Source organism: Aspergillus lucknowensis, assembly GCF_044049455.1.
Source record: "Aspergillus lucknowensis strain CBS 449.75 chromosome Unknown BJX67scaffold_2, whole genome shotgun sequence".
In the NCBI taxonomy this organism is placed as follows: domain Eukaryota; kingdom Fungi; phylum Ascomycota; class Eurotiomycetes; order Eurotiales; family Aspergillaceae; genus Aspergillus; species Aspergillus lucknowensis.
In genome coordinates this window covers 460,998-474,280 of record NW_027263546.1, presented here as the reverse complement: position 1 = coordinate 474,280, position 13,283 = coordinate 460,998, and the positions used below count along the sequence as shown (strand labels likewise).

General features: G+C 52.8%; 3 protein-coding genes across 3 annotated transcripts; 1 reads left to right on the top strand and 2 right to left on the bottom strand.

The window, feature by feature from the left end:
• Window positions 1–278: 278 nt before the first annotated feature.
• Window positions 279–6,313, top strand: BJX67DRAFT_94149 (uncharacterized protein). Its single transcript, XM_071035644.1, has 2 exons — window positions 279–410; window positions 587–6,313. Exon 2 carries the CDS (start codon window positions 593–595, stop codon window positions 5,789–5,791), a length of 5,199 nt encoding a protein of 1,732 aa, XP_070890912.1. The 5' UTR covers window positions 279–410; window positions 587–592; the 3' UTR covers window positions 5,792–6,313.
• Window positions 6,291–9,710, bottom strand: BJX67DRAFT_341058 (DEAD/DEAH box helicase). Its single transcript, XM_071027844.1, has 2 exons — window positions 9,372–9,710; window positions 6,291–9,289 (listed from the first exon to the last, which is right to left on the bottom strand). Exons 1-2 carry the CDS (start codon window positions 9,680–9,682, stop codon window positions 6,406–6,408), a joined length of 3,195 nt encoding a protein of 1,064 aa, XP_070890911.1. The 5' UTR covers window positions 9,683–9,710; the 3' UTR covers window positions 6,291–6,405.
• A 280-nt stretch (window positions 9,711–9,990) lies between these two features.
• Window positions 9,991–12,169, bottom strand: BJX67DRAFT_92381 (putative choline transport protein). Its single transcript, XM_071035635.1, has 3 exons — window positions 11,406–12,169; window positions 10,858–11,350; window positions 9,991–10,805 (listed from the first exon to the last, which is right to left on the bottom strand). Exons 1-3 carry the CDS (start codon window positions 11,719–11,721, stop codon window positions 10,055–10,057), a joined length of 1,560 nt encoding a protein of 519 aa, XP_070890910.1. The 5' UTR covers window positions 11,722–12,169; the 3' UTR covers window positions 9,991–10,054.
• Between the last annotated feature and the right edge of the window lie 1,114 nt (window positions 12,170–13,283).

Sequence of the window (13,283 nt, the reverse complement as noted above, 5' to 3'; positions counted from 1 at the left end):
GGGCCAGACTCTGGCACAGCAGGATTTGTATACCGCTCGAGGGAATCATCAGACGAGAAATGTGGTCGAGAATCATCTTCTGTTCCTGCTGCTCCCCGCAAGCCAGCTAGCAGTCCTGCTCGTCCGACATTCTTTTCCATTATTCCCTTTTCTTTTGTTCTGTTCTGTCCCGTCCTGGTGATTGTTTCAGCTGACAGGCGACTGACTGACTCTGTCACTCGACCCTCCGCCACAGGGTCTCGCCCGCTCGGCCTGCTCAGCTCCCTGCATTTGGCCCTTGTTGTCTCCCGTCCATTGCATTTGTTTTCGACTGAATTCCCATTCCCCTCCTTTCTATCCTAGTTATCCAGGGATTCCCTGCAGGATCTCATTTTCCCTCCATTCGCTCACCCAGGGGATGTTGTCAAGTAGTGAGTGGTTCCCCTCCAAGTAAACAAAACACACAATCAAAGAATGATGTCGCCGGATTTGCTCCAGCAACAAAAGAGCAAACGAGAACAATCGCTTCCTTCAACATCTTACCATGCAATAATGCCTTGTTTCGGGTAACTGCTGCAGATATGCTAACGCCTGCCGTCCTTCACAGACTTCGATGCCGCCTGCCAGTTCTCTCACCCCCGCTAACCGCGGAGGGAACGCCAAATCTACACCGGCGAAATCAAAACCTCTCGACATTGGGCTCCCCCTGGGCGTCTACGATACAAACTCCGTACGAGCCAAAGTTCGGAAATGGCAGCAGCAGGGTGGCGGGGTAATCACTGCCGACGACGTTATCTACTACGAAGACGATGACGAAAATCACCCGACCACCGAATCCAAGCCAAAGTCCGTAAGGGGCAAGGACGAAAGCTCTACCACAAGAAAACGAAGCAAGAGTACCCCCCGCAAACGCCTGGTCAGCGATGAGCACTGGAAGCTGAATCGGACACCTACCCAGACGACGGCCTCTCAGACATCCTCTTCGAAATTCCCTGCGTCGCGGCGCATTGCAGAGTACACCACGAACGAGCCAGTACGTGCTGCGCGATCGGAAAAGGCCGACGATAAGAAAGACGATGGTAAAGCACCACCGCTACGGTCACCGCGTCATAAACGTCGGGAGGAAGACAAAGATAGCGCGACCCCGTTGGCGATTAGGGGACGGCGGAAATCACATGCCTCGCGCGATATCGATTCGATCATAGAGAAGATCGAAAAGGAGCATGCATCATACGATAAATCCTCAAAGTCCTCATCACGCCCTACCACTGCCGAGAAGAATCGGTACAGCACCCTCTCGGAACCCTCACGAAGCCCAAAGAAGAAAGAATCCGCCGTTGATTACGACTCGGAGTGGGCGGCTAGTGAAGCCGACTTTTCTGAACTATCAAGACGGCGTGCACGCGGTGTAAATCATGCTTCGAAGAGCCGCACGCCAGTGAAGCCTCCTAAAGGTGGTATCCTTGGGCAAATCGTTGACGAGTCGAAGAAGATGTTCAGTAAGCCAGAACCTCAGCCGCTGAAGCAGTCAGTTCAGAATCGAGGTTCGAAAATCGAGGCATGGCTGTCGAATACCCCGGACCCGTTCGTGGACAATAAGGAATCGGATGTCGAAATTCCTGCGCCGCTAAAGACCAGGAGGAATAGGAATAAATCAAGCCAGATAAAAGAGGAAGAAAAGGAGACAAAGACAAGCCGAATATCTAGTCCAGATGAACCTTCCGTCGAGAGCGACTTATCTCGAAGGACCCCTAAGGGACGGGTGAAAAGTGGAGAGACTACATCCAGCAGTGAACGGCCAAAATCAAGAGACGATAAGCTGAGTACTGGGGAGCGCCATAGAGATAACTCTCCGTCCCCCCGGAGGCGGAAATCTAACGAACATAGACACCGCCGGTCATCCCCCCGTAGCAAGGGAGAGTCCAAAGGCAAGCTCGATGAAAGCGCTTCCGACATTGGGACCTATCCATTATCTGGCGAATCTGAAGTGTCCGGCAACAACGCTCCTGTACCGCTCGGTCGAACACGGCCTTTCCCTAGCACCGGTCTCCACCGACTGTCAACAATTGCATCAGTTGAGTCGATGAATGCACGGGATGATGGGAGATCTGACACAGCAGCATCGGATATGACAGAGAAGAAAAAGGTGCTTCCCGAGAACAAAGATGAAAGCGAGGAAAGGGACCAAGTGGATCCCAACTCACTTTCCATTGTTTCTTCCCAGATGAAGAGGCTCACTGCGCATGACGACTTAATATCCGTCCTTTCTGCACCATCTAGAAGCAGGAGCCTTCGATCCGCAAGAAGCCTTCGGAGCAATAGAAATCGCAAACCGACGGTCTCCGACATCCTCAAGGAATTATCGCTAGACGAAGCGAAGTATATGCGGGAACTCAGAACCCTTGTGGGCGGGGTGATTCCGGTTCTTTTGACCTGCGTTCTTTCCCGCTCAGAGTCAGCTATTGCTGCTGGGCTGTTCCGTCCGTCAGCCGACCCTGGGGACGAACTCACATTTACAAAGCCCATAGTGAACATGGGGGTTGCCATTGAGCGGCTGAAACTTTTGCATAAGCGGATCCCGCTTGAGGCCGCGGATGCTTTACTTCAGTGGGCAAATGGAGCACAAAAGGTATACCGTGAATACCTCAAAGCTTGGAGGTTAGGGTTCAAGGATGTGGTCGTGAATCTGGCCCCCCTCGAAGAGGGTGAGGAGACAAACGACGCTGAGACGAAGAGCCTTGACGAGGGGATGTCTCGAGATGAGAACGGCGATGTGGTGGACGGGAGTGGGCAGAGGGTTGATGTTGCGTTTCTGCTGAAGCGTCCACTTGTACGGTTGAAATACCTCGCAAAGACGTTCAAAGGGATCAACATGCTTGAGCCGTCTCCGAAGGCCGAAGAAGTCTCCACGAACTACCAGAATCTCGTGACGGAAGCCCGTCGCCGCGCGCGGGAGGAGAGAGCAAGGCTTGAGGACGAGTCCGCTGCCGCTGTTGACCCAACTCGTGCCCGCGATCCTGCAACTTTGGGAGCCCTCACCGGTGTAAAGATTGACAAAACTCGCAGAGTGAGGGCTCGGGATTTCTTCAACCTATCCCTGTATCATTCTAGCGGCCAAGTCATTGACTGTCGGGCGGAGCTTCTATTCAGAGACAACGCTGCTGAACACGGCCCTGGCGGAGATTTGCTGATATGTGAGATCGACCATGCGGATCGCTGGCTTCTCTTCCCCCCTGTCGACATTGCATGCGTGTCTGCTCGCCACGGAGACAAGAAAGGGGAACTGGTCGTTATGCTACGCAGCCCACCCGGTCGAGAGAAGCGTTTCCAAGAGCTCCTATCACTTCAAATTGACGAAGAAGACATAGCAATGGAATGGTTTCAAATGTTGGGTCGAACTCCTGTCCCACCTGCCATTTGTCGATCCCAGAGCTTCATCGAGCGAGCGAGGCAACGGCAACGTGCGCAAACAATCTCTTCTCCGAACGACGTGTCCTCCGCTCAACAAGTTCCCCCTAGCCCTACCAGCCTTGCTATCCCTATCGGGGAGAAGCCGACGTCTCGTGCCTCGCGCCGCTCTTGGACTGGGAAAGAGGCGTCTACGGACCCAAGCACTATTGACTCGCCGGCTGCTACCGAATCGCAGATTTCCTCTCAGACTGAGATCACCCGGGAATCGGATTACAATGCCACAGAGACAGACGTATCCGCCCAGCCGTCAACACCAACCCGGTCAATCCTCCACTCTCGGGACCCACGAAAACTCGTTACCGGAGACGAGAAGTCTCCTCAGGGCCTTAAGCGTTCAGGGGCAAAAAGGATCTCCAAATATGGGGACCTTAACCCCCAAAGCCCCCTTTTACCTCCTAGCCCTATATCGAGCAAAGCCGATACAACCTCATCGACTCCATCCCGGGAACGTGTTGGAACTAAACGCGCTGAGCAAACTACAGCTTCTCCCCGGGAGAAGGTCACCCCAAAAGCCCCAACAAGGGCCGAGCCAGAGGGGAGCCCACGAGTGTCCTCCGTACCATCCCGAGATCTACCTTCCATACCGAAACTTCGTCAAGGCAGTAGTACTTCATACTTACCAGAGCCCGAACCTGAGGAAGAATGTGATATCCTGGACTACACTACTTTTACGGAAACTCCGACAAAGAGAAAGACTCACTCTCGTTCCGGCTCTGAATCCGATGGGGTGCACGACGACGTGCCTCCACCACCTCCTCCCCATTCGCGCTCACCCAGTTCTACAGGCTCTAGTCTCACGAACACACCTGTTCTCAGCCCAACTGCCGGGCAGCTTAGACGAAGGGGTTCCTCACCCCTGAAGCACGAATATGAGCCCTCCACAGCGTCGGATTCCTATTCCGACTCGGATACTTCTACCGTGCGACATTATGATATGTACTCCGATTCGGATACCATAACGGATAGTTCAGACGAAGATTCGGAGGACGAGCGTCCCTCAAGGGCACCTCGAACGAGCGTTCGCGACGTTCCCGAGCCCGAGGAGCAAGAGTCGGACCTCTCGCCTGCAACCAGCACCCTGTCAGTATCAAATTCTACAAATCAGGCTGGTTACCGATCGGTGCCCTCCCAACCAAACAAGTCGTCCTCCGCAATCGCCACCGTCTTTGCTTGGTCGGACAAGGGATCCTGGGAGAATGTCTTCCCGGACGAGTGCAAGATCATTATAAGCCCAGGGCTCGTTGAAGCGTACGAAATGAAAGATGATCCACTTGCAGTCACTGTCGATGGCACACCATCAAAATCTCGACCTCTAGTTGCTCTCGAATTGACACCGCTGGTCCCTATTCGGCGCGGAACAGCCATCGATATCAGCATTCGTTCCCCACCTACTGCACGATCCAAAGTCAACTGGAGCAACAATATTATGTTCCGCTCTCGAAACGCAGACGAATGCGAAGCCCTGTACAGCCTAATAAACCAATCCCGCATCAACAATCCAACATACATCGCACTACAAAACGCTCGAGGGCCGCTAGCCGATCTTCCCGCACCTCTCGAACCCACACCCAAGAGCTCAGGCTTCTTTGGCTGGCCCCGTCGCAGAAAGAGCTACCGCGCCTCGAGCTCGCCCCGCTCTCTGGCAGATAACTCCGAAAGCAGTGTCGGCACCATGAGCAGTGCCTTCTCGGCTCTCAAACGTTTCGGCGCGGGGAGCAAAATGTTCAGCATTTCCCGATCCTCCGTCACGTCCCGGAATCGCCGCAAGGAAGGCGAAGGGGGAAGCCTATTCTCAAGCTCTGCTACCTCCAGTGGTGGTATCGGCCGAATTGCTGCCGCCATTAAGGGTGTCGATGGAATTGGCCTCTCAAACGCCAAAATCCGCCTCTATGTCCGGGAAACTCAGTCCAAATGGCGTGACATGGGCGCTGCACGGCTGACTATCATGCCAGCACCGCCCACGACATCCCCGGAACCCCGCCGGCCAGAGACAACGGCATCGCCCGAAGATAACCCCGATTGCTCTCCAGACACAAGTCCCCCGGCTTCCGGCGCTGCTTCCCCGCAACGCACAGTGGAGGCTCAAAATCAAAAGCGCATCATCATCCGGGGGAAGACGCGCGGCGAGGTCTTGCTTGATGTCTGTCTCGACGAGACCTGCTTCGAGCGTGTCGCAAGAACCGGCATTGCTGTTTCTGTGCGCGAGGAGAACGAAGATGGGCCTGCTGTACCGAATAAGGGCGGTGTCACGAGTGGGAGTTCCACGGTTTATATGATCCAGATGAAGGGAGAGGCTGAGGCCGCCTATACCTTTGGACTTGTGGGGAAGCTGAAGTATTAGACCGTTGCGAGGCGTGTTGATGGCTGTGTATGAGTCCTACAGCGATTCCGCTTGATTGTGCCTTTCTCATATTTTGATTGATTTATTTGTTGTATTTCAGCCTCTGCATTGCATTTTGGTGGGTATAGCCCTTGATTTCCTTGGATTTATGCTATCCACGCTGCCGCACCGAGGGTTGACAAACCTTTCCATTCCTGTCCCTTTTTCCTTTTTCCCCCCAATACCCCACGTGACATTCTTCGTAAACGCATACACATACCCATAACCCAGCTTGCCCTGGCATTCATCTCACTATACGATGTTGATTTTCCCCATGTTTATGATCCCTCAAACTGAATATACTACAGCGTGTGCTAGAGGTGCCCGAAGATAGGTTAGGTAGGGTCGAATCCGCAAATGGAGTTTGCTTTTTCTCATCATAACTTAGTTGATTCAAAACGATTTCAGCAAGAAGTCTAGTCAATTAAGAGAACCCATAAGTGAACTACCTCCCACTCAATGATAATGTAGGTCTATATTAAGTATGTTACACTCTATATACACTGAGAATGAAGACATCTATCTTTTCTTTTCTTTCATTCATCCACCCACGTACTCAACTTAACCCAGCTCATCTAATCCGACAAATCAACCGGCGACGCCGAGGTCCCAGTCCCAGTCCCAAATCCAGTCCCAATCCCAGATCCAGTTGGTGTCAAAACCCCAGACCTGGACCCAGCCACAGACGCAGACGCAGACACACTACCACTACCACTATTCTTATTCCTATTCCCGTTCCCGTTCCCGTTCTCGACCACCGGACTCCCCTGAACCTCCGGCTTCGCCGACTTCTTAAACAAGAACTGCACGCGGTTCTCCTCGTCCCGGAGCAACGAGAGCAAGACGTCGTCGTCGATGATTTGCTGGAGAGCGTGAGCGTCTATGTCAAGTCTGGGCCTCTGCGTCATCTCTGGCTCTGGTTCTCTCTCCATTAAGTTCGTGCCCCGGGAGAGGAAAAGTCCGGGGTTGATGTGTGCGTATGCGGAGAGGGTTTCTTGGATTTTTTGTTTCGTCGTCGTCGTCGTGGTGCTGCTGCTGCTGCTGATTTCTGATTGTTTATTCTTAGATTTGGTTCTTCTTGAGGATGGGCGAGTTTTTAGCGCGATGAGGCGTTCTTGTTTTTCGACGTCGACTTCCGAGGCTTTCATTAGGGTTGGGAGGTCCGGGAAGTTTATGTCTTCGTCTTCGCCTCCACCACTGTCCTCGTCTTCACAATGGCTGTGCTCATCGGAAGAGAGAGAATTCGGAGTCGAAGGACTTGAAGCATACCCCCTCCCTCCACAGTCACAAGCTAGTAGATCATGCGTCTGACACAAACTATCAACATCCAACCGGAAGAGGTCCCGCAACTCATCGCGCGAGAACTGAGCCACACTATCCTTATGCTCCATAACGCTATCCGCAAGTCCCAGCTTCGTAACCTGGCGCTGCCAGATCTTCTCCTCGAGGCTCCCTTTTAGCAGAATGCGATAGATATGACATGGCCGTTTCTGGCCGTCGCGGTGGATACGCGCCATGGCTTGGATGTCTGTCGCTGGGTTCCAGTCCACGTCGAAGAGGACGAGGCGGCTTGCGCCGATGAGGTTGAGGCCTGTTCCGCCGGCCTTGGCGGAGAGGAGGAACGCGAAGCAGAGATTTGCGGGGAGGCGGTTGAAGTCTTCGACTAGGGATTGGCGTTTCTGGGGTGGGGTTGAGCCGTCGAGGCGGAGGAAGGGGAGGGAGAGGGAGGAGAGGAGGTTGGCGAGGAGGTTCAGGGTTGAGGTGTAGTTTGAGACGAGGACGATCTTTTCGGAGGTTGATGTGCGGAGGTGGTGGAGGAGCTGGTCGAGGACACGGATTTTGGCACTGCTTGATGGAGAGAAGTGGCGGAGAAGGTTTGGTGGGAGAGAAGAAAGCAGTGCTACGATTGTATCGCTGGGTGAGTCGTTTCCGTTCTTTGGTGAGAGGAGTGATGGACTGTTGCATAGTTTTTTGAGAATGGTGATGAGCTGCAAGGCACTCTCTGAGTTGCCAATCACTGATTGGAAGACCGGGGAAGCAAGCACATTCTGGTATATCTTTGCCTGTGTCGTCGTTGGTTTGCAGAACAGCACATACTCTGTCTTTGGAGGCAGATACTTCGCGAGGATATCTGCCGTCCTGCGCAGTATGAACTTCGATGTCAGCTCCCGCAGCTCTTCGTTCCTCGCCTCTCCCTTTTCAATATCTTTCTCCGTAGCCTCTGGCTGTCTGCTCCTCACAATGGGACCTTCGAATTCTTTGATAAAGGACTTGAACGATCCCAGAACACCCGGGTTTACAAGATCCACAGCAGCAAAGAACTCCTTCAAGTCGTTTTGGATCGGCGTACCAGAAAGAATAACCCTCTTTGTAGCGTTTAGAGACTGGATTGCTTGTCCGCTCTTATTCTGAAGCGTCTTCAATCGATGCCCTTCGTCCGCAATGACAATATCAACGCCATTGCCACGAGCCAGCCCCTCTTGGACGGTCCTCAGTTTCTCGTAACCAACAATCATAACACTATAGGCCTTGCCCATAGTAAAATCCGTCAGCCGTTTCCTCTTATCATCGAAGATGAAGACGCCAAGCCGCTCATTCCCCAGCCATTTCCGAAACTCTTTCCTCCAGTTATTGATCAAAGTAACCGGGCACACGATGAGGGCTTTCTTAACCACCGGGGCCGCCTCGTATATTGGATTCTGCTTCAAAAGCGTCCACAACAGGGTTATAGTTTGCAGAGTCTTTCCTAGACCCATGTCATCCGCTAAGATCGCACCCTCTCCGTTGAACGACCTCATTCCCATTACACACTCGTACAGGAACTTCACACCCTCACGCTGATGCGGCCGTAAATGTTTGCCCAGAATAGGATCAACAACGACATCAACGATTTGCTTTCCCTTGGGTACCGAAGTAGGTCGCTTCATCACCAATGCTCCAGGCTGTTTCGGGTCATGGCGCGGTGTAGGATCCGTCGACGGCGCGAGAGGCATGGCCGTGGGCTCAAGCAACGGCTTCTTATATGCACCCGAGATAGACCCCCGACTCGCCAAACTGGGAGCCTTACCCTCCTTCGCCTGAGCCTTTCCCGTGGCCGGGACGGCGGCGCGCGGTTTTGACTCACTGCCGCTCCGATTACCGAGTAACGAAACAAAGGCCTTGGACTTCCTCGGCTGTACTTGGTCCCCCTGTTTTAGTTGCAGTGGCAGAGACTTCGGAGTCGGATTCTTGGTCTCCAAAAATCGCCGCCCAGATAGGTACTCCTTCCTCGAGATCTCTGAATCAACCTCGACCTCCTTCCCTCCAATCGAGAGCATGACACCCGGTTTCAACGCAGACCCATACATGACCCTGCCCATCTCTTTCCCCGAGACATCCTGCAAATAGAGATACCCGTCGCGCGTCGAGACAATCCCGTCTCCGTCCCAGGTTTTGTTCTTCTTCGTGCTGGGTTTGCGCCTTGAAGACAGACTATCTGTTAGCCTTGATATACACCCCTACAAATATGTGTTTGCGTATACACAAACTTGATATAAAATACCATAGCACATTGAAATATTTCTCCCCTGTTGGTCCCTCACCACTCCTACCACTGGTATCGACGGCCATACCAGTGCCACCGGACACCTCAGCGACATTTCTCACCTGGAGTAACGGTTTCCGGGGCGCCGTTATCGCAGGACGGGGAGTTGCAGTACTGGTAGCGGTCTGAGATAACAGCCGTGGGCGCTTCGCTGGTGGGCCATCTTCGTTTCTGGATGTGTCTGCGTCTCTGGTGGACAGCTCGGAATTCGATGTGGGTGCTTGTGGTGGTTTCCTTATCGAAGGAGGTTTGAATGGCTTGAAGACCATAGCTATGACGGCCTTGGGTATTGGTGGTGGGACATTGTTCTCTGATGGTGGGAAGGTCTCGCGTCGCGACAGGTGCGTGTGGCGCGTGTTCACGTGATTACGTATCTGTCAAGTATACAAAGGATTGCCGAGATTTTTCTATTTACTTTCATTCAATTATCGAGGGGCATCTATTGGAAACGGAAAATTCAATCTATTATAGCATTCGCAGTGTAGCGATAGAATATATACAAAGTATGTCGTAACGATCGAAGCGAAGATATCTTTTTAAAGGAAAATCTGTTCATCTGACAAACCCCCGAAATCTAAAGCGCCGCGCCACGTATATTAATAGTCGTAAAATCCACAATCGTCCGGAGGAAAAGACGTGCTCTATTTCGCATCATCCATCAGAGCCCTATCCGTGAGCGGGACAAACTTCGGGCCCTCGTAGGTCTTCATTCTGAAGAGCCAGCAGATGGCCACGAAGATGGTCAGGCCGCCGGTCATCAAACTTGCGTAGTTCATTGAGGCAGCGTCCGTCGGCAGGGAGAAGGGGAAACAGAAGATGACGACGAAGGCGATGATGTAGATGCAGCTAAGGGTGTTGATTACGTAGCCGAAAGGTCCCATCCAGAAGTGGCCGCGGACGAAGGAGGAACGCTTTGTGAGGAGGTGGGGGAAGATAGCGGCGAAGTAAGAAAGAGATGACAGCTGCACGAAGCAACCGACGAAGGCGTTGAAAGCGGTCGTGGAGCCGACGTAGATACAGGCGAGGATGGTCATGACCGCGCCGCAGACAAGGGTGGCGTTGAAGGGGTTGTGCATCTTGCTGTTAATGTGGCCGACCCAGCCGGAGAAGGGAGTCGCTCCGTCACGGGCAAGAGTCCACAGTGTACGGCCAGCAGTTATGTAGCAACCAGCACAGTTGATGACTGTGGGGAGGAAAGTCACAATCAACAAACCGAGTCCGCCGCCCCTTGATCCGCTCGCCTGGCGGTAGATCTCAGCGAGAGGGAAAGAGCTTTGCAAAACACCGTCGAGGTCGTTGACGGCATAGAAAAGCGCGATCATATAGAGCAAGCCAGCAATGAACCCTATGCTCATCTGAGCCAAGACGGCTTTGGGGATGTTTCTGCTGGGTCTAAAACATGATTAGAATTACGAAATTCTTTTCGAACGTTGATAAAACTTACTTGGGGATCTCTTCCGCAAGATGGGTCGAACAGTCGGGAGTACCAACAGCGTAGGCACCGTTGAGCATGCCTGCAACGAACACGAAGCCATTGCTCGAGTATCCGGTGGAATTGGTCCAGGTGCGCCAAACCTCCTCGTCTGTGGCATATGGGATGCCGTTGACATGAGGCATGCACGCGCAGACAATAATGGTAATGAGCACACCAGACAGAATGAAAAATCCACCCAGGTTGTTCATATGCGGCAGGAAGCGGTTCAGGAACAGGACAATAGAGCAGCAGAGCCATGTGCATATGATGAAGCTGATGAAAACATGCCATGCCTTCATCTCAAATCCTGGATGCATAAGCGCATACATTGAAACAGTCTGCTGGCCCAGAATCGCAGATACTGAGGCACCTCCAAGAATCCATGCCAGACAGTTCCACCAACCGGCGAAGAAACCAGAAATCCGACCGTACTTTCCAGCAGTTACAGAAGCCCAATGGTAGACTAGATCATAATCAGCACAACGTAGAGCCCTAAAAGATAGGGCGAAGAAACATACCACCACCCGCAGAAGGCATCCCTGAAGCCAGTTCCGCAATCGAAGCTGCCACCATCCAGTAGCAGACTGAAACGGCGATAAATTCATAAATAACGCCCGACGGCCCTCCATTGTATAGGGCAACAGCCACACTTCCTCCCTGAGCAATCCATGTATTTCCCGTCGTGATAGCGAGAGCACAGATACTCAGCAGACTGTAGTTTCGCTGAAGCTCCTGACGATGACCAGACGCATTGACCAATTCCATGGAAGATCGCTGTTCCTCTGTCGATGACGAGTCGACGGCTCCTGTCTTTTCCGGGGCGTCTGCAGCCATTTTGCAGGTGTGTAAGACAATCGGGGTCGGTATTGGGACCACGGGGGGAAAGGTTCAAACAGGCGTGTTCCAGATGCGGGAGCGCGGTTCAGACCCTGATGTAAGATCCTGACAATCCGGTGGCGCAAGGGATCCCTTAAATCCCAAGCATGCCTGAATACAAACGACAGGACAAGACGCCAGAGAGTGACAGTCCTGACTTCCAGAAGAAGGAGGGGTGAGTTGAAGGAGAGAAGGATGCCGTACACCGTTCGCAGTGACAGAAGCGATCAGGAGCAGCGCGAGAGTTTATACTCTGCGAGGGTTCATCTGCGCTGCCCAGGTGCACCAGTTCAGGTTCCGCCAGTGGTGGGACAATGCGCGTGGGTGGATCCCTCGTGGTGAAGCGCTGAATGGCTCTGTGGCAGATTCCAAATCTCTTGCCAATCATATTCAAGAACAGCGACGCCAGAAGTGGCGGCGTGAGGTCAAGGTGGGTCACTACAGAGCGCCGATTGGCTGATGGGGGGAAAAAGGACACAGAGGAACTATGCCTGAAGGGGGAGCTTCAGCAGACAGCCCTGGAGCCCTCTCGGGGCACCAAGTGAGCTTCGTCGCGAAGATGCTCGTGAGATTTGATAACAGAAGGATCAAAGAAAAGCGTTCCCCATAGTCACTGAGCGCGTGTTCCGGCCTCCCCAGATGACTTACCCCAGGAACGATCCCCCTTCAGCCGCATTAGGCAAGGGTGCGAGGGCTCCAGCTCTCGATCAAGGGATGCATGCGAGCGGGACGTTATGGAAGGAATTTAGTACAGCCTCGCAGGAAGCATTAATGAGAAAGGTTTCGAGGAAAGTTTCATCAGGAATAATGCCCGTGGCAGAAGCCAACCTGTGCGAGCAAGGAGGAAAGGGTAAACTACTCAATGGAAAGAAAACAGCGATGTTGGCCCATGTGGCGGCATCGTGAATCCATCCTACCAAACGCCGACTTCGGCGTCTCTGAGGTGTTATCTGCTCCAAATCTCTGGCGCCTCAATCGAGTCATGCGAAGTGGAACAACAGAATCTTCAAGCGATGGCGCATAACTCTCCTTGAGAAAGCTGACCATCCTGAGTCGGGGTGGTTCCAGTTCTTGTATGGATGAGGGATCGGAGACATGCCATGGAAACTCACGCTGACCCGCTTGGGCCCGCCCTTGATTATCATCCTCGACCATGGACCAAGCAACCTTACCATGGATGAGAGCTGTGTCGCCCTCGTCACGTATCAAGTTAATTTCAATTAGGAGATTGGATTAGAGAAGAAATGTCAGGAAGACGGAGAAAATGCTCCTTGAATAATGTATGGAGATTCCAGATCGCTTGGTTGAGGAGAATCGTCGTTTGGGAGACCTGCTGTCTTTATTTGAGTTTGTCCGGGCATATTTTAGAATGTGACAATGGCTCCAGAATCGGCGCCTCCCAGATGCCGGCTGAGAGGCCTCAATTAAGATCAAATAGTCTTGAGGCCGTTCTTCCAGGACTGGCTCCATGTGAAACTTGTCTCAGACTCTGATGGCGAAATCCTCCCACTAACTCCTCC